The following is an 18,042-nucleotide window of genomic DNA, read 5'->3' as shown; positions in this document are numbered from 1 at the left end:
GAAACAGATCCACACCTCTCCTTGCTGGCCCTAGGGACTTCTGGAGCGTAACCAATTAATGTGCAAGCAGAGTATTGCTTCCCTGGTGCCTGATGCTATAAGATCCTTTTAAAAATGCCCCGAAAGCTTTATTGACAGTGCGTTGTTTTGGCTTGAACAACAACAAACAATTTTGGCAAAATTGCCTACTTATGGAGTACTTTAGTTTAGAACCCATATATTATTTTGTCTCTGTTAAGTGAATGTCATATTGTATACAGTACTATACTGGCTCTTCCTTTTTTAGTCAGTTTCTCTACACTTAGAAAATAGTTTCGATTTCTATAGGCCTAAAGTCTTTTACTTTCATTGTGGCAGATTGTAGCCCCACAGCTTTGTGATTTCATGCCTGGTGACTTGAAGGACTCCCCGTGTACCTGCTGCAGGGTTTTGAAGTTCTCGTCTGCTTTCCGCTGCTGTAGATCTTGGCGGAGGCTTTCTACTTCAGCCTGGTGGTGAAGAGAGTTCAGCCCGAAGAGCAGGATACCCTGGTGGCATGTCCCCGGGTGCTGCACGTGTCCGAGAGGATTCAGAAAGTGCGCCCTCCGCAGGGCTTCGCTCTGTTCCAGGCCAGGGAGGAAGCCAAGAAAGTGAGAATCCTTCACCGAATGTTGACGGTAGGTTGGAAGAAGCACCTATGCATGCACATCAATGTACCCGGTCAGACAATTTAGTTTAGGGATCACTCCTGCAAGGTTTGAGACAAAAAATAATGTTTTTTTTTCCTTTTTCCAAATAAGTTTTTCCTATTTACAGTGTTGTGTACAGTTTTCTGTGGGTTCCTAAGCCATTTTCAGTAACCACTTTATCCGTAGATGAGAAAATGAACTAGAGTCCATCCCAGCCAACACAAAGGCACAGACAGGGACTCTTGGTAACAGTACAGTTCACTGCTGTTGGGCAACGGGCTTTTGGTTTGCAGTTGGCGGACGATTCAAGGTTTTAATTTAATCCTGCCCTTAGTGGCCTGCCCAAGATCAGTGACCCGAGCGCTTTTGGCTGCCAGTTAAACGCGCTGTGATTTCTCTTTCAGAACTTCCTTGTCTACATGCTGTTCCTTCTCGTCGTGCTGCTCATTAACTACGGAGACTCGGCGAGAGATGCCAGCAGCCGGCAGCTGCAAGCTTTGCTCCAGCAGAGGCTCCATTCCGCCACTTTCAGCAGCATCAGGAAGTAATAATAACAATACGTCTCACTGACAGGCGTTTTCTGACCAGACTAGAAGCACTGTGCTGTATGGTAGAGCACACAATAAATATAAAACATAGTAAAAACAAAATCAGACATTTAAAGATATAGTACAGTTACATTTTTATGCTAGTTTTGAAAATATACAGTAGTTTGTGTTAGGTTCAGCAGATTGTGTGTCTATATTTATGCTTTGTTGAATTCACTCAAATATATATATGCATTGTTGAATTGACATACTGTATATACTGTAGCTTTGTTTTTCAACTCTCAGAGCCTGAAAGGCCACATTCTTTGATATCTTTAATCAGCCAGTCAGTTTATTGTAGCCCACTTTGCAATACTTTGGCACAGAGCTCTTTAAAGAACTATACAGCAGTTGCCAATATTGTACAACAACAATAGACCCAATTTAATACTTTTGCACAGTATGTTAAGTGTTTATTATCTGGAAACAATAGGGGCTAAAATCTACTCTTGGACATTGTGGTGAAAGAACTTTATTGGACAAAAAAAACAATATTCCCCGGGGTTAGGTATTGTGAAACTCTTTGCAACTGCAGTGTTAATGGAAAACAAAGAAGTAGCCCAGATGAGGTCAACTGAATCCACTATTGCTTTGCTTTGCCTCTCAGACATGAGGACGTCTGGCTGTGGCTGTCCGGCTCTCTGATCCCATACCTGTATAACAATGACACCCTGTTGAAAGAGACCAGCAGCATCCTCCTGGGGTCTCCTCGCCTTCGACAGATCCGCGCCCGGGAAGGTGGGAGCGGTTATTCCCTCTTTCCAAACGAAAAGGAAATAAAAGAGGAAGCAGATGGTAACAATAACCTCCAGGCAGGAGAGGCAGTAGTACCCAGACGACAGATAGTGCTGGCAGTGCCGCCTGGTGCTGTTATATTGGAGAGTGCACAAGTGTATGGTCTTTAGAGAACAGCTCCTTCGTGTCATCAGGGTGGTAGAGACCGGACACGATGTGTGCACTGTCACTTTCCATCTACCACATGGCTTTCGTGTGAGATTAGAATGAAGGGATTTGCATGCCCTGCTCACCAGAATTTAACGTTTGCTGCGTGGTTTAAGGCATCTAGAGGAGAGACTGGAATCTTAATACGAAGGAAAAGGTGTCTGCGTGATCAGTGTCTGTAGGAGGACTGGGACAGGATCTGGCACAAAGCGCAATCTGTATTGCTTCCAACAGCAGCCACACACAACAACCCTATAACTTATGACTTTCACTGTAGACCTCATGTTGATCAACCCTGTTGGTGACCAGTGTAAACCAGCATGATGAATTTACCTGTATCATGGCTGTTCCACAAGATCAGTGCACTCTCTGACTTTGTGAACTTTGTTGCAGGAGGTTTCTTTTGCTGTTATTTTGTATTTCATGTGTGAGTTTATACAAACTTGTCGAACAAGCTTCACTAATGCAGTTTCTGTTTTTCACCAATAGGCTGTACTGTGGAAGATTATTTCAATACAGGCTTCCTCTTAGGAGAGTGCAAACAGTTTGCTTCCACTGTGGATAATGGAACGCACAGCATTGAGTTGGACAGATCAAGCTCCAACCTGACTCAGAGATGGGTCAGCTCCCCACCTGACTTCACAGGGTAAGCAGCCTGTTCTAATATAACGTTCACACTTTTTCGTATAGTATGTAGCCTTTTATCCTGTCCCAGAAATGAATCCTCTATTCTAATGGTTACACATTCCTAGGCACCAGAAACATTAAGAGGCATTAGAAGTAAAATGTCAGAGATGTATTCTTGCCATTATGAGTGTCCTAAACATTATTAAAAGCAATTTGAGTTTACTACATTAAGAGCTGGTTTTGGAGAGTCAGGAGTTCCTTTGTGGTCGAAATGTGTGAACCAGCCATTGGATCCCATTTCTAAGTTTTGCTCTTGTGGGTCTTTTTCTCTCGAAGGGTTTGGTATTGGGGTAAGCTCTCCATTTATAACAATGGTGGCTATATCCAAGAGCTGAAGAGATCTGCAGATGTATCCAAAGTAATTCTGCAACACCTCCAGAACTTCAACTGGCTGGACAAAATGTGAGTAGAGAAATGGGAATGGTCGTTAAGCAAGGCTCAAGTCAGCAAACACATTGCCAGCTCAGACGTGTTCCAGATGTGGCACAGAGCTTGCCAATGGTTGACTAACGTCGAGTCATTTCCAATGCTGTTTTTCCCCGTGGCACACCGGCTCTCAGAGAAGAGAGCTTGGAAGCTTTGATTTGGGTCTCCAACTTTATCAGAGACAGCCTCCATTAATAGAGCAACCTGGCTGCACTAGTTATAAGAGTAAAACTGCACATGTATGTGGGATTCTTCAGGCTAAATGGCCAGAAATGTCAGAAGAGAGCAGCACAAATAAGAATTCCATGCGTATAATTTGAGTTGAAGTTCTTCTGCTCTTAGTGTTGTCACTGTTTTGGGGGAAACAACGCTGATGGGCGATTACATAATTATTATTTCTCAGGTGAATCGCTCATTTAGAACTTCACTAGCTGAGTTTACACCAAACCAGAATGTGGTGTTTTTGTACTTATTTCAGGTCTTATTTAACGCAAATTTACGGTGCTCCTGTGTAATTGATTGACACAGTAGTTTAAAGTGCCTAGTGTGATGCAGTTATACTGATGCCCAATAAATTAATCTTACGTGATTTTCTTAATCTGTAGTGGGTAAATCGTTTATACATTCCATGATGAATCAGGTGGGTAAGTAACCAGCAGCACAAAATCAGATCCGCCCCCTACAGTAACATGACAGCTGAGTGAGAGCTCTAGGCATGGCTTCGTTCAGGCTGTTCATTCTTCCGTTTCTTACTTCCCGTTTTCTTTTCGCATCTGTCTGCTGTGCAGGAGCAAGGCTTTGTTTGTGGAGTTCACTCTGTACAACACCAATACAGATGTGTTAGCCGTGGTCACGTTCCTGGTGGAGTTCTCCCTCTCCGCTGGAACTCTGGCCAGCGTGGACATCAAAGCCATGAGTTTACGGAGACTGAGCTCCGGCCTGGACCTGCTGCTCCTCATGATGGTAACATTCCTTTTTCTACCACAAGAGCAAGCGGAAAGTAAGACACTGCTTGAGATCTCGTACTCGCACGGTGTCTGGGCATTTTATTTATAATTGTCTACATCTTGGATTAGGTAGCGATTTTGAACTAGTAACACCTGATTAAGCCATGCAGTTTGTCTTAAATTTGTGAGAAAGCTGTGAGTAGAGAGGAATTCAATTTCTAGAAGTGGAGCTAAGCAAAAATATCATGCTACTTTTTTCATATTGTAAAGGTATGGCATCACCATGTCTCACTAGAAGAACAAGTTACGTTGTTTGACTGTTATAACAGGTCTAAGGCAGAGTGTAACAGGCAACTATGGCTACTAATACAATCTGCAGTTGCAGTAAAAAAAAAAAAAGAAATCTATGGGGGTGTATAAACAGTGTCTTATGTCTTAGATTAAAAAGGAATTGGACTGGTTCCCATTAGGCTACAGGTTAAGTTATGTGCTGTAAATTAAGTAAAAGTGTACTGGAAAACAGCCAGTATGTGAAATATGTACATTCAAACAATATTAAACATAGGTCACATTAAAGGGGCTAAGAAGTATAGTTGCAAGAAAGTTTGTGAACCCTTTGGAATGACCAGGATTTCTGCATGAAATTACTCACACAAATATGGTCTGATCTTCAGCTAAGTCACAATAATAGACAAACACAGTCCGCTTAAACTAGTAACAGACAATTAATATTGAACATATCATTTAAACATTCACAGTCCAGGCAGGAAAAAAAAAAAGTTTGTGAACCCTTGTATTTAGTTAATGGTAGAACCTTCTTTAGCAGCAATAAGCTCCACCCAATGTGTCCTGTAGCTGCTGATGAGACTTGCACAACGGTTAGGAGAAATTTTAGACCATTCCGCCTTACAAAACTGTTTCAGTTCATTGATATTTCTGGGATTCCTTGCGTGAAGAGCTCTCTTCAGGTCATGCCACAGCATCTCAGTTGGGTTGAAGTCTGGACTCTGACTTGGCCATTCCAGAACACGTTTTCTTCCATTTAAGCCATTCTGTTGTTGATTTACTCTTGCGTTTCAGGTCATTGTCTTGTTGCAGCACCCAACTTCTATTAAGCTTCAGGTGACGGACCGCTACCCTGACATTCTCCTGTAAAATCTCTTGATACAGTTTTGAATTCAGTGTTCCCTCTATGGGAACAAGCCGTCCAGCCTCTGAGGCAGGAAAGCAGCCCCAAACCATGATGCTCCCTCCACCATGCTTCACAGTTGAGATAACATAGCGTTGCCATTTCTGCCATTCCGAGTTCAACTTTTTGTCTCATCCGTCCACAGAACATTGTCCCAGAAGCATTGTGGAACATCCAGGTGATCTTTTGCAAACTTGAGACATGCAACACTGTTTTTGTTGGAGAGCAGTGGTTTCCTCCGTGGTGTCCTTCCCTTAACACCATTCTTGTTCAGTGTTTTTCTGATAGTGGACACATGAACAGAGACTTTTGCAATTTCAGGAGATTTCTGCAGGTCCTTTGCCATTACCCTAGGGTTCTATTTCACCACCTTCAGCATCACACACTGCGCTCTTGCCCTGATCTTTGCAGGACACCCACTCCTAGGGAGAGTAGCAACAGCACGGAATTTCCTCCATTAGTAGACAATTTGTCTTACTGTGGACTGATGAACACCCAGGCCTTTAGAAATGCTTTTGTAGCTCTTTTCAGCTTTATGCATCTCTACAATTCTTCCAAGGTCCTCTGATATTTCTTTTGATCAGGGAATGGTTCACATGAACAACTCTTTCTTGGGAAGAGCAGACTCTATCAGTAAGCAACCTTTGTGTGCCTTTTTTATAGGGCAGGGCACCTCCAACCCACACCTCCAATCTCATCTCATCGATTGGAACACCTGACTCCAGTTAGCTTTTGGAGAAGTCATTAGCCTAGAGATTCACATACTTTTTCCAACCTAGACTGAATGTTTAAACGATATGTCCAGTATCGACGAGAAGTACAATTGTTTTGGTGTTATTAGTTTCAGCAGATTGTGTTTGTCTATTATCGTGACTTAATAGAAGATCAAACCATATTCTTGTGAGTAATTAATGCAGAAATCCAAGTAATTCCAAAGAGTTCACAAACTTATTCTTGCAACTATATGCAGTTTATTCTTTTTAAATAACGGGGACATTTTCTGACAGCAGGCCAAGCTGTGTCATCTGCTAAAGGTTAGCTGATAAGTAGCACTTATTAGATGGAGTTTAACAAGCTAGTTTGCCTCTCCCCACTTCAATTCTACACCATGGGAGTGTATTTTCTACAGACAACTGGTGTTTTTGCACAGCAGGTTTGATGTCAAAGTTTGAATGTATCACGTGTAAAAATATAGTTTGTGCATTCTCTACAGAAATCGGTTCCTTGAGTGTCTTTTTAATAAAACATTTTTGTCTGCAGTGCATGATTAAATTGACAGATTATCCAAGCCCAAATACTAACAGAGCTCTAATAGAAAGACACTTCATGACACAAGCAAGATATGAAATAATAGGAATCAAAACAATCTTATGTTATCTTCTTATTTAGAAAGTAATATAGATAGTATTGTATAACTGGCACAACTGGATATTCAATATTATTTTTAAATAATGTAAATATCATTTGGTTATGCCAATTTTGAAAATTATTATGTATGGTACTCTGTACAAAAAGCAAACAACTTTAGGATAGGAAGAGGAGGAATGTTTAGTACAAATATGGTTATATACTTTTCACCTTATACCTAATATTTCATCATCTTATACACACTAGGGGGAATTATTAGCTTCTCAAAATTAACATGTACTGTCCTAATGTGCTGTAAAAACATTTCTGACTTCGTAAGCTTTAAAACTCTTCAGCTGCAGCGAAGCCGACTGTTTTTCTGATTTCTTGAGAGTGCTGCGTGTGCAATTCTGCTCAGCCAACAGCCTGTAATGTCTTAATAGCATTTTTTAAAGTAAATTAACTTAAAAGCACTCTGGGCTTTTATCCTAAAGAATTAATCATGTGATGCTTTTTTCTTTCATTCAAATCAAGTTTTTGGCTTTCAGCAGTCTGTAACGAGCACTTGGCCTTTAAGATAAACGCACAATTTTCTGTTTTAGTTCTCAAGGGAACATGCGAGACAGTGTGTCATAAATAACTGCTGTAGTTGATGTTTTATTCATTTTTGACAGATTCTTCTTCTGCGGTAAGAGATAGAAACAGACGATTAAACCTACAGAAGTGGTAAATTGATGTAGAACTGAAACAAAAATAGTAAAAAAGAAAGCTCCTCTCAGGGAGTTCAGCTACCTTCACCCCCTCTGTCAATCGCAATTTGAATCTGTATGGTTCTATATGGTTATACATTTAGAATGGTTTTCTGCATATCTCTGTGGATAGTTTTTTAATCTCAGTGAACATGCAATACTTACTGTATTTCTTGGTATTCCTCTGCTGTATGGGTTGGGAGATATAATGCTTAAATAAGAAGAGAAAATGTGTATGTATCTTCATTTTCTAAATTGGTTTAAAAGCCTGCTTCCCTGTGTCTGCCCTAGGTGTTCCTTTTGGCATTTGCGATTTACTTTTTGGCTCGTGAAGGCATGGCAGTGAGGCGAGAGGGATGTCGCTACTTCGCCCAGCCATGGAACATTGCTCAGTGGTGCACCATCGCCCTCTCTCTGTCCACTGTGGTCGTGCACCTAAGCCGCGTGTCCCTCGCTGACCGGCAGTGGGACACCTTCCTCCAGCACCGGGAAGGCTTCACCGATTTCTACCAGTTTGCCTTCCAGAGCGCAGTCTTCACTGAACTGGCGGCTGTGCTGCTCTTTCTGCTGATTCTGAAGGTAAATCCTCACGAACCTCCCCAAGACCCAAGCAGCTGAACTCGAAAGGCTTCTCCCTCTGCTGTGGGTAGTTACACTTCAGGTTTCTGTCCGTCCTAAGATTAGAGTAAAGGCAAATGAACATTAACATCACCAACTCTCCTCGTATGTGCCATTACTCTTGCGGAATATGTGACATATAGTCTATTAAAACATGCACAAAAAAGGTGACAGTAATACGGAGCATACTTAATCACACCTTGATGTTTTCAACGATACGTTCATTGTGCGAGGAAAAAAGTGTTATACCACCAATAACGAAGTCTAAGAATTATTGAATGAGCATCCAAGACACAGCTGAGTAAAGTTCTCCATAGACCAATCCACTTGGTTCAGGACCCTCTCTGCCTCAGTACCCAAAGCCGGTTATTCCCGGGTCAGAGATACTGCTTGACAGCTGGTCCTCCTGGCCCTCAGGTCTCACACCAGCTGCGGTTCCTGAGGGAGTGGTCCATCTTTGGGAAGACCCTGCGCCGCGCGGCCAAGGACCTGCTGGCAGTGACGGTGGCTTTCGTTCTCCTGCTCCTGGCCTACTCCCAGCTGGGCTACCTGGTAGGCCGGCTTTCACCTCCGTGACAGAGTATGGCAGCATAAACCCTAGGAAAGGGAAGGGAATCCCAGAGGAATCGCTCCGTGGCTTGGTGAATGGGGCTGCCCACATTTACAAAGCGGTCTTTGGTTTCCGTCAAGAAATAGCCGGATGAGATCCTTGGATCGGTTAACTACAAATGTCCAAATAGGCAGCATGGCCTCCTCTTGTCTGGCTTTTCTTATTTATTAGTGATTGATAGACACCTACATTACAGGCCTGTAAAGCCTAAGCATAGAAATTTGAGAAAACCCAGATCTTGTTGTTAAATTTTGAACTCAGCAGGATCAGCTGCTGTTTTAGTAGTTTCAAATGTAGTCCCGCTTTTGAGGGCTCGTTTCAAGGAATAACTTAGTCCAGGGATTTTGCAGAATGTCTCCTGATCATTTCCATTGAATGTGCCAGTCAGTGTGCCTGATGTTAGGGTATTTTAAAAGGCACATAGTCTTTTGGAGTTTCGTGACAACAGAAAATGGAACAGAGCTCTCTGTATCCTTGCTAAAGTATTCACCTCTTTCCACTTTGTTGAATCACACATGATTACACTCTTCATGTGGGTAAAACTTCATTCACCTGTAATAGTGTGTAGCTTGAACATTCAAGTAGTAAAAATACTCCCTTTAGGCAGCAGGGTGGTGCTGTAGTTAGCATTGCTGCTTTGTAGCTCTGCAGCCCTGGGTTCAATTCTAGACCTGGGGTGCTGTCTGTGTGGAGTTCGTATGTTCTCTCCATGTTTGTGTCAGTTTTTTCTGGGTGCTTCACACCAAAAAGCATAAGAGTCACCTCTAATTGGAAACCTTATGCTTTTACTGTACCTACAGCCTCCAGTTTGCTTATAGATTTATAATAATGGCGTTTATGATCACTAATTAAATGAACTATTCGGATTCAGTTTCAGTAAAATAAAAATGTATCTACGTATAAAGAAGAAAAACGTATCACTACTCATGTGTCTCCTTTAGTGGCAGCTCAATACCTGCATTACTATTTATAAAGTCTTTCTCAGCATGGTGACTGCAGGGTTATCATTTGCTCTTAGAAAATTGTAGCCATTTTCCAAGGACCAGAGAACATTTCATCTTTAAATGCTTCCAGAGAAATTTAATAAGTACCTTTCAAGCTGTTTTAAAAGTGCTCTCTTCACCTAGAACATTTTTAAATCTTTGTGTTTTTTTTGTTAAAGATCTATGTTGTAGTGTTTTGGCTCTGTGGTCTTCAGAGTGATTGGCAGCTGAAAGGCGTCTGTCCTCATCTTGTCTGCACAAAAAGGAAAAGAAAATGTAGCTGCGAGTATTCCACTATGTCATGGTTCCTCTGGGCTCAGAAAAGAATGAATATGCCTTTGCAACACCGTAATGATCTTAACATCCACCCATGTCTGAATATCATCTTCCCTGCATTATTTTACAATGTATCTCTACAGAAGCAAAGGAAAAAGCATACGCAGTTATACGGCCAAAGGGGATTAATCGGTTTCTTTTTTTTCTGAACTCATTTATATAAATATTTCAGAAGTTGAACTTCGGCTTCAAAGATCTGCACAGAATTAGGCTTGGCAAATGCGTGTCCCAGGAAATTGGTGGCTTATTCTAAGTATTTTCAAAATGACCACTCAGGAAATCTGAAGGTTGCCTTTAGAGGATGGCGGAGCTTAACAGTGAATTTAAGGGACGGGCCCAGACGCAAATAAGGAACACCAGAATGAATCAAGCAACAAGAATGGACAGTGTTCCCCGGAATAAACTCCAAACTGCACGAGTACAGTCAGATCTCGTGACAAAGTAAGGAGAGGCTTGATTGCAATACAGGGCTGTATTGAAAACTGAAACTGTAAAGAAATGGGAATTTGACAACATTTAAATATTGAGCATTTTCAAACCTTGTGGAGAAAGAAAGAAAACCGCCTCCTTCTTGTTTTATTCCAGTCGTGACACAGCTTCAGCTTCCTGGCTCCTTACCTTAGTTCCCAAGAAGGTGAACTAATGGCACGGCGTCCTCTCTCCCAGGGGTGAAATAGCGTGATTGGAGGATGAAAAGGCCGTGCATAACCCACACGATTCTGCACCAGGTTTAACCTCCTCCCCCCCCCCCCACTATCCCCAGGTGTTCTCTTCTTCAGCGGAGGGCTACAGCAGCGTGGGCTCAGCCTTTCTCTCTCTTCTGGGCGTGCCGCAGGGGCTCCTGGCGCGGAGGCTGTCTCTGCCGCGGCCGTCCGCCCTCTCCCTGGCCTATCTCATCAGCTACGGGGTCGTCCAGGGCTGGCTGGTGCTCCGCCTGTTCCCCGCCGCCCTGCTCAGGAGCTACGCGCTGGTGCGCTCTGAGCTGTACAGGCCCGCCTTCGAGCCGCAGGACTACGAGATGGTAGAGCTCTTCCTGAGGAGGCTGAAGGTGTGGATGGGGCTCAGCAAGACCAAAGAGGTTTGTCTTTCCACCGGGGGGGAGGGGGGCACAGCGGGTTTCAAACAGAGCGGCGAAGGAAGGGGGGGGACACGTCCTTTCACACGAGCTCGAGCGCAGATGTCCTTGCCTCAGCCTTCTCTCACGTCCCTTTCCACTTGTCCTCTTTTGTCCCGGCTTTTGACGTCCTTCTCATTCGTACTGCGGGTTTTGCTTGGTGCTCGTGTTCTCGCGACGGGGATGAGAGCGAGGGTTAATTATGGCTGTCTTCTTGCCTTCCAGTCGTCTTCGCTTGCCCACTCACTCCCCCGGGTCCACTCCTCATGTGGGTTAGAGACCTGCCTCAACTTGCCAGTTCGTTTCTGTTTTGGGGACTAAAAGGCAAAGCACCTTTATGAACGTTTTCACCCTACAGTTGCAAACGTGTTTTTCTAAAACGCGGTCTGTCTTGGTAACCCGTTCAGCTCCCTGCGTATCCCCTGATTTCCAGAGCGTCCCCTTTCCTTCTGTTTCCTCAGTTCCGTCACAAAGTGCGCTTCGAGGGCATGGACCCCCTGCCATCCCGCTGCTCCAGCGACTCCAAGTCCCTGTGCCCCCTGCCGACCCCGGACACGGCGTCGGACACGTCCTCGCGCCCCTCCTCCTCCAGCCCCTGCGGCCCGGCGGAGGCCCTGGGCCCGGCCCCGCCCCGGGAGAGAGCCGAGGCCGAGGCCACCCTCCGCCGCCTCCCGCCGGTGTTCGACGCCCTGCTCCTGCAGCTGGACCGCGTCAACAAGGTCACGGAGGACCTCTACCAGACAGAGTGCCGCCTGGAGCGGGCGCAGAGGCGGCTCAACCGCAGCAAGTGCCTGCAGGTGACGGAGGCCCTGCTCAGCAAGTACTGCCTGGTCAACAGGAGCGCCTCTGCCGGCAGAGGCCAGGCGGGCAGCGGCGGGCAGAAGCCCCCCGAGCTGCGGGCCAGGTCTCCGGTCGCGCGCCCCGGCCCGCGCGACAGGGAGTCCGCCTGCGACGCGGACGCGGGGATCCCCTCCAGTTTATTCCGGCACCCCGCCCACACAACCACCATCCCCACCAAGAAACGGAGACCCCCGCCCATGAAAAACAAGGTGCACCCCAACACGGATGTGCACGTGACCGGTCACCCAAAAATGGAGGCTCTCTCCCGGCAGGGCAGCCAGTTGTGAGCGTCGCTTACGGCTGAGGGGGGTGGTGAAGGCTTCTTAAGGGGGAGGTTTTGAGAGGGTTACTCGAGCGTCACTGGGATAATCTCATTGGCACAGATTTTTTTTTTTAAGTCAATCTTGTAACCAGGCCGCAGTAGCCGAAATTGCCTCAGGTTTCTACCGAAATGGCGCCCTGCTGATCCCGGAAATGGACAGATTGAACGTGGCGGCGTGCTCTTTACCCTGTTGTAAATTAAAATGGGAAGGCTCAGCAGGGCGGTCACTTCTGGTGCAGACCTGCCAGGAATCATCAGTGGTACTGCGAGAAAATAATCGGATGAGCCGATGAGCTGATGAGCCGCAATCACTTTCCCTCTTAAAAGGGGGAGCAGCTCTGATGAGGAAGCGCTGTGTTATCTCGTGGAAAGACTTGTGTTTTTAAGAAAGAAAGTCACAAAAGAAGCTACAACCTGCCCCTGAGGCCTGGTGGGAGCCTAACAACAAAGTGAGGGTGATAGTGGCGTCGGGTCGTGTCATGACTGTTTCCCACACAGCTCTTCACTGCAGGACTTCCATTCTGATTACTGTCCAGTTCTGCTTTAGAATCCTATTAGATCTCTTCACCACAGGAAAATAATCCGAAGCTCTGAACAGTCCATGAATGTTCTGATGTCTTTGAACAGCGGTTGTGGGGACCTTAGAGAATTATATGGTACACAGTGAGGATTTCAAGACGGTGCGGGTCGCCACTTTTTATTCCAAAGACCCTGGAGGTCTGCGTGAAAATGACAAAGCATCGGTTGTGCTTTTAAAAATATTAATTGAAAATGAATGGACTGCAAAATTAACAAAGTACTTGCTTGGTGTACAATTCTGTTCAACACGTTGCTCTAAAAGAAAACTATTGGTGATTATTTTTCTTTTTTTATAAAAAAAAAAACTGGTGTAAGGTCATTGTTCTGTTTCAGAGCAGTTTTGAGTTTTTGTATTTACATGTGTTTTCAGATCAAGGTTGCAGAAATCCAATGGCCTGGAGCACTGCAGAAGGTATAGATGATAACTGTGCTATCAGTGCCCCCTCCCAGCTTTCACTGAATTCTTAGCAAGCCAGGAATCAAGTCCATACAGTAAAGATAAATCGGAGGTAAAAAAGAAAGATATTGATAACGTTTATATAATAATCAAGTGTTATGGATGTTTATCCCTTATTATTGTCTCAGGTTGTTATATTAAACACAGGGGTGTCCAATTCCCAGCATGCAAAGGCTGTGGGATCTTCAGATGCTCTTCCCAACTTAACGACATTAATTCAGATTTTCAACCACAATTTCAACAGGCTTTATTGGCGCGACTGATCGAATTAATCTTGCCAGTGGAGTAGCAGTTACCTGGACGGGTACAACAGAAAACATGGTATAAGTTCGCTAAGGAGTCCCAGAGTTGCTGAATTGGAGGCCAAGCGGGCCAACTGTTTAATGAAGTTAGAGTAACAGGACATGTTTGGCATTTTCAAATAATAATTTACTGCTTCAGCCAACAGGAGCTCTTGTGGATTAAACATCTGAAGAATCTGAACTGGGTCAACTGAACATGGTTCCGCTACACTTTATACAGTACATACGGTTGTTTCTCGGTTTGGGGGTTTTCGGTTTCATTGCGAGCCCACTGCGGCATGGAGACGGCTCGTGTCATCGAAAGCCCCACTGAGAAACCTGGGAGGGGGCGGGGGGGTATACATTGTGTTGCTTAATGGTTCAAAACTAATTTAAAAGCACTTTTAGTAATATATTTTAAAATAATAAGCTTCTTACAGTTACTATCGGATGTAGCTGCACAGATACGTTCCATTACTATTGCCAAAGCTTGCTAAGCATTTAATAGCACCGAGGAAGGATTATAATATTGTTATTTTAACTTAATTGTTGTCATTTTAATTGGTGTACCTAGCACTTTACTTTTAAAGGATGCTATTATAAGATGGCATATTTAATTATTTTTTTAAAATCTATATTTGCAAGGTTCCTTTATAGAATACTATAGCTGATGTGCTTTAGGGTGTTGTAATGTCACGCAGTCCTGTTCTTTTCTTTTCTTACTGGACAGCTTTTCTACCACATTTAGTTTACTGTCACTTTTCTCAGGGATCCCAAAACAGGAGTTTCTTTTAATTCGGCTCAACCTTATTGCGGTACAGGTCACATCTGTAGTGTCTAAGGCCAAAGGCAGTTTTCGTACGCTATGTTGGGTGTTTTTAGCATACTGTATTTATCAGAAGGGCTTTGCAAGAGTAGCATTATGATGTTGGGAAGGACCATAAATATCTTACTGGGGGCGACATTGTTCATCTCTGAACAAATAGGGCTTGAAAGTAGAGGACCAGATCTATAGAATAGTAACTGATAATCAGTAAAGGTCTAAAGTGGTGAATCACATGAAAATCTGGCAAGTGCATTGATTTTTGTCAACATTATTCAGAGACTATGAGGCCCTTAGTGACTTTAACTTCTTAATCACTGGACATTAAAACGCATTTTAGAGCATTCCAGGAAAGCAAATCAATATTTTACTATACAGTATGTATTATCACTTAAATATGAGGTTTAAAAGAGCTGTGCTTTTGAGGTCCTCTGTTACTATGGAAATCTCAACGTTGAAGGACAGCGCTGTTCTATACAGTACAGTACGCCCAATTTTCAACTGGCCAACTCCTCTACAGAGAGTCATTGAAGATTAGACTGGAGGAAATGGTTCTGGCAGGTGTGAACTTTGGACGGTAGCAGTAGGTCAGATTGTTTTGGTTGTTGTTATGTTGGTCGTTTTCGTGCTGCTGGTTCTTAGCACTTAATGTACGAATTTAAGATCGGGTTAAAAAACTAATACAAAGTGACTGGCTCAAGGCCATTTAATGTGGGACTAGTAATGTGGGAACAGAAAGGGTCTTCAGTGTTTTACCAGTGTCTTAATATGTCAGAAATTATTGATCTTGAAGAGTTCAGTGCAAGTACTTGGTACCTGAATAAAAAAACAACATATACAACAGTTATCACAGTTGGGTTTAACAATCTTTTTTTTATTTATGGCCAGTTATTATTGTTAATAGTTCAGTAAAATTTCTCAGGGCAGGTGTGTTCCTCCTTTTTCTGTAGCTGGTATTCATTAGTCATGAAGACATATTTATTTTGTGCTTAATGAAACAGAACTTATCACATGGAACACAGCACACAGAATCCCTTACAGGACTAAATTTGATAACATTCAGGTAATGTGAATAGAATTTGCACTGAACACTTCATTTTTTTAATAAAAAGGGTGATTTGCAGTAATAAGCAGGACTTAAATAAAACTCCAATGATTTAAAGAATGTAGATGTCAATACGTTTGTACCTAAGAACCCTATAATGAATTATAGCCATACTCCTTAAGAAGCATGCTTTACAATTTAAACACTAGTATTCACATTTGTATTTCAGAATTACAATATATACAATCAGCAATTGTCATTAAGCTCGACTGTTTTTTCAATGTATATATGTACATATTTTTGAGTCCCGCTGTAAATATTTTATTGTTCCATACATTGGCTACAGTACAGTCAGAGCACTGAGTATGCAAAACCATTGAAACCAATTTTAGATTTGTACTGAGGTAAGAAAATGTAGGTATTTACATCAATGTATTTCAGGAAAAGACAAAATGTATGTGTAAAAGAAACAGCATTCTTTCAAAGTATAGTAAGGGACAAGGTTCATGTGGAAAGTTATTCACAGTTTTTGGCACAGAATCAGCATTTAGTTAAACAATTAGACTGCATTTTTGTACTTAGAAAAGCATCTATTTTATAAATCATATGTACTTAAGTGCAAATCGATGCCTGAAACTCTTTTAGGTGTCTTCTGCTTAATTGTTAATTATCCACACAGTTGTTAAATGGTACATTAATCTCCATTTGTTGTAATTAAATAGAGGCATTACAGGGAATGTTGAATATGCTGAATGTGTCAAATCTATTGGTGTAAGTTAACTTTGCTCTGGGGCTAACATGGTGCATCGTTTGTTAAACAGTGTAACACATCTTGCGTTATTTTCATAGAGATACAGCAGTTAGGAGTATCTGAAATTTGCAACAAGTATCTGATAAATCTTTTAGGAAAAGATAACAGCTTTGTATATACATGTAACATTATGTAAACCTATTTCTGACTATTACATTTTCCTGTACACAAATGTTAATACTGTAGTTGCAAAAAAGCCAGCGTACCTATTTGGAAAACAGCAGGGCTGTTACTAAAAGCTTTTCAATATGGTTTGTCCCTCAAATTTGCCAGGGTAAATTATTCTTGCTTGGCAGGCACAATATTAATATAATTGCATCTCTTCTTTTTCTCCTTCTGTAATCTTCTGTCCCAGTTTTGTCATTAAAGGTCTTTGAAGTATTTTATTTTTTAGACGGCGGCAATTTGCACATCGGAGGGGAGTAGGATTTAGAAGGCAAGACCCTGCTGCATCTGAGATTTGAAAGAGGGGAATTTATGGCCATGGTGTGTTCTTTGGGGCTTACCGAAAGCGTTAATAATGATAAATTGGAGTTTGAGTGGTTTGCAAAGCAGGTTGTTTGCCCTTGGCCAGATTCGTCTTGGTGCCACCATAGCGTGTTCTGATAGTGTCCTGGAACACAGCAGAGAGAAATCTTCAGTCTCCACCTGATGCGCCTGTTTCACAGGGGTCTAGGACTGCTGGGCACAGACAGGTGCCTACCCACCCGCCTCCTCTGTGTTCATGCACCTGAAGGGGGAGCCAGGCCTGTGAGCCTTTTCATTTTTGCTTTCTGTTTCAGAGAGAGCAAACACAAAGACAACAACTTCGTAGGTCTCGGGGTTAAACAGGAAAGCAGGTGGTGCATATCGGGTAGTCAAACTACAACAGGCAACAAATAGCATATTCATCTAGTCAAAACTAAGAATTGCCCCATGGAAAGATCAGTTTGCAATACGGTTATTTCTGTATCACCAGCATAAACGAGTTTGTGTAAAGATGCTTATACAAGTAATAAGGACCTGCTTGGGAAGCAGGAAAACTGTTTATACAGTTCTGTATTCATGGTGCCAAAGCGTGTTCAGGAGCTGAGTGATGTTTTTTTGAAATGATGCTGTTGTGAAATGTTTTTTGTTGTTGTTGTTGTTGTTGTTGTTTTGTTTGCTTGCTGTAGCACTTCCCATGCTTTGCACTTGACAAAGTCCAAGTTTTGATGGCTGACCTTTGGGTATTGTGTACGACAAGAAATACAAAATAAATGCCTACTTAGTCTTTCTACAAAACTGACTCTGACTCGCGTGTCATCATTTTCACCGGGTTCCTTGACTTTGCTGTAGCTGTAGTAGGCATGCTTGAAATAGAGTACAGGAAATGGGATGTGAAGCAAAACTGTACCGAGGGAGCCTTCGGGAACACCTCTGGATTGTATTTGCTTGACCTAACATGTTTTTAAAAAATTGGAATCCCCAAAGATCCGCGCTCTACATGTCAGGTATCCACACACAGACATGCTGTTCATAAATCACTCAGCAGCCAGATCACTTCTCATTTGACAAGATGTAAAATCACTGGGAGTAGGTGGGTGTCTTTCACAATCACTTCTTGGCAGCCAGCAAGCTAAAGGAAAGCTGAGAGTGCCCCCAACTTTAGCGCTTCATCCAGTTGAGGGTCGCAGGGGAGCCGGAGCCTATCCTGGTAAGC

At 43.0% G+C, this 18,042-nt stretch overlaps 1 protein-coding gene across 1 annotated transcript in view; it reads left to right on the top strand.

Annotated features, from left to right (window-relative positions):
* Nucleotides 1-12,553, top strand: part of pkd1a (polycystic kidney disease 1a) — a 102,724-nt gene extending 90,171 nt beyond the window's left edge. Inside the window, exons 38-47 of the mRNA XM_088613149.1 lie at nt 462-656; nt 1,073-1,212; nt 1,863-1,993; nt 2,687-2,843; nt 3,161-3,286; nt 4,099-4,273; nt 7,834-8,121; nt 8,578-8,712; nt 10,853-11,167; nt 11,665-12,553. Of these exons, the coding sequence (XP_088469275.1) occupies nt 462-656; nt 1,073-1,212; nt 1,863-1,993; nt 2,687-2,843; nt 3,161-3,286; nt 4,099-4,273; nt 7,834-8,121; nt 8,578-8,712; nt 10,853-11,167; nt 11,665-12,330 (2,328 nt within the window). The 3' untranslated portion in view covers nt 12,331-12,553. The remainder of the gene's footprint in view (nt 1-461; nt 657-1,072; nt 1,213-1,862; nt 1,994-2,686; nt 2,844-3,160; nt 3,287-4,098; nt 4,274-7,833; nt 8,122-8,577; nt 8,713-10,852; nt 11,168-11,664) is intronic.
* Nucleotides 12,554-18,042: the final 5,489 nt, after the last annotated feature.

The sequence above is a fragment of the Lepisosteus platostomus genome, chromosome 19, assembly GCF_059453375.1.
Source record: "Lepisosteus platostomus isolate fLepPlt1 chromosome 19, fLepPlt1.hap1, whole genome shotgun sequence".
Taxonomy (NCBI): Eukaryota; Metazoa; Chordata; class Actinopteri; order Semionotiformes; family Lepisosteidae; genus Lepisosteus; species Lepisosteus platostomus.
This window is presented reverse-complemented; position numbering and strand designations above follow the sequence as displayed.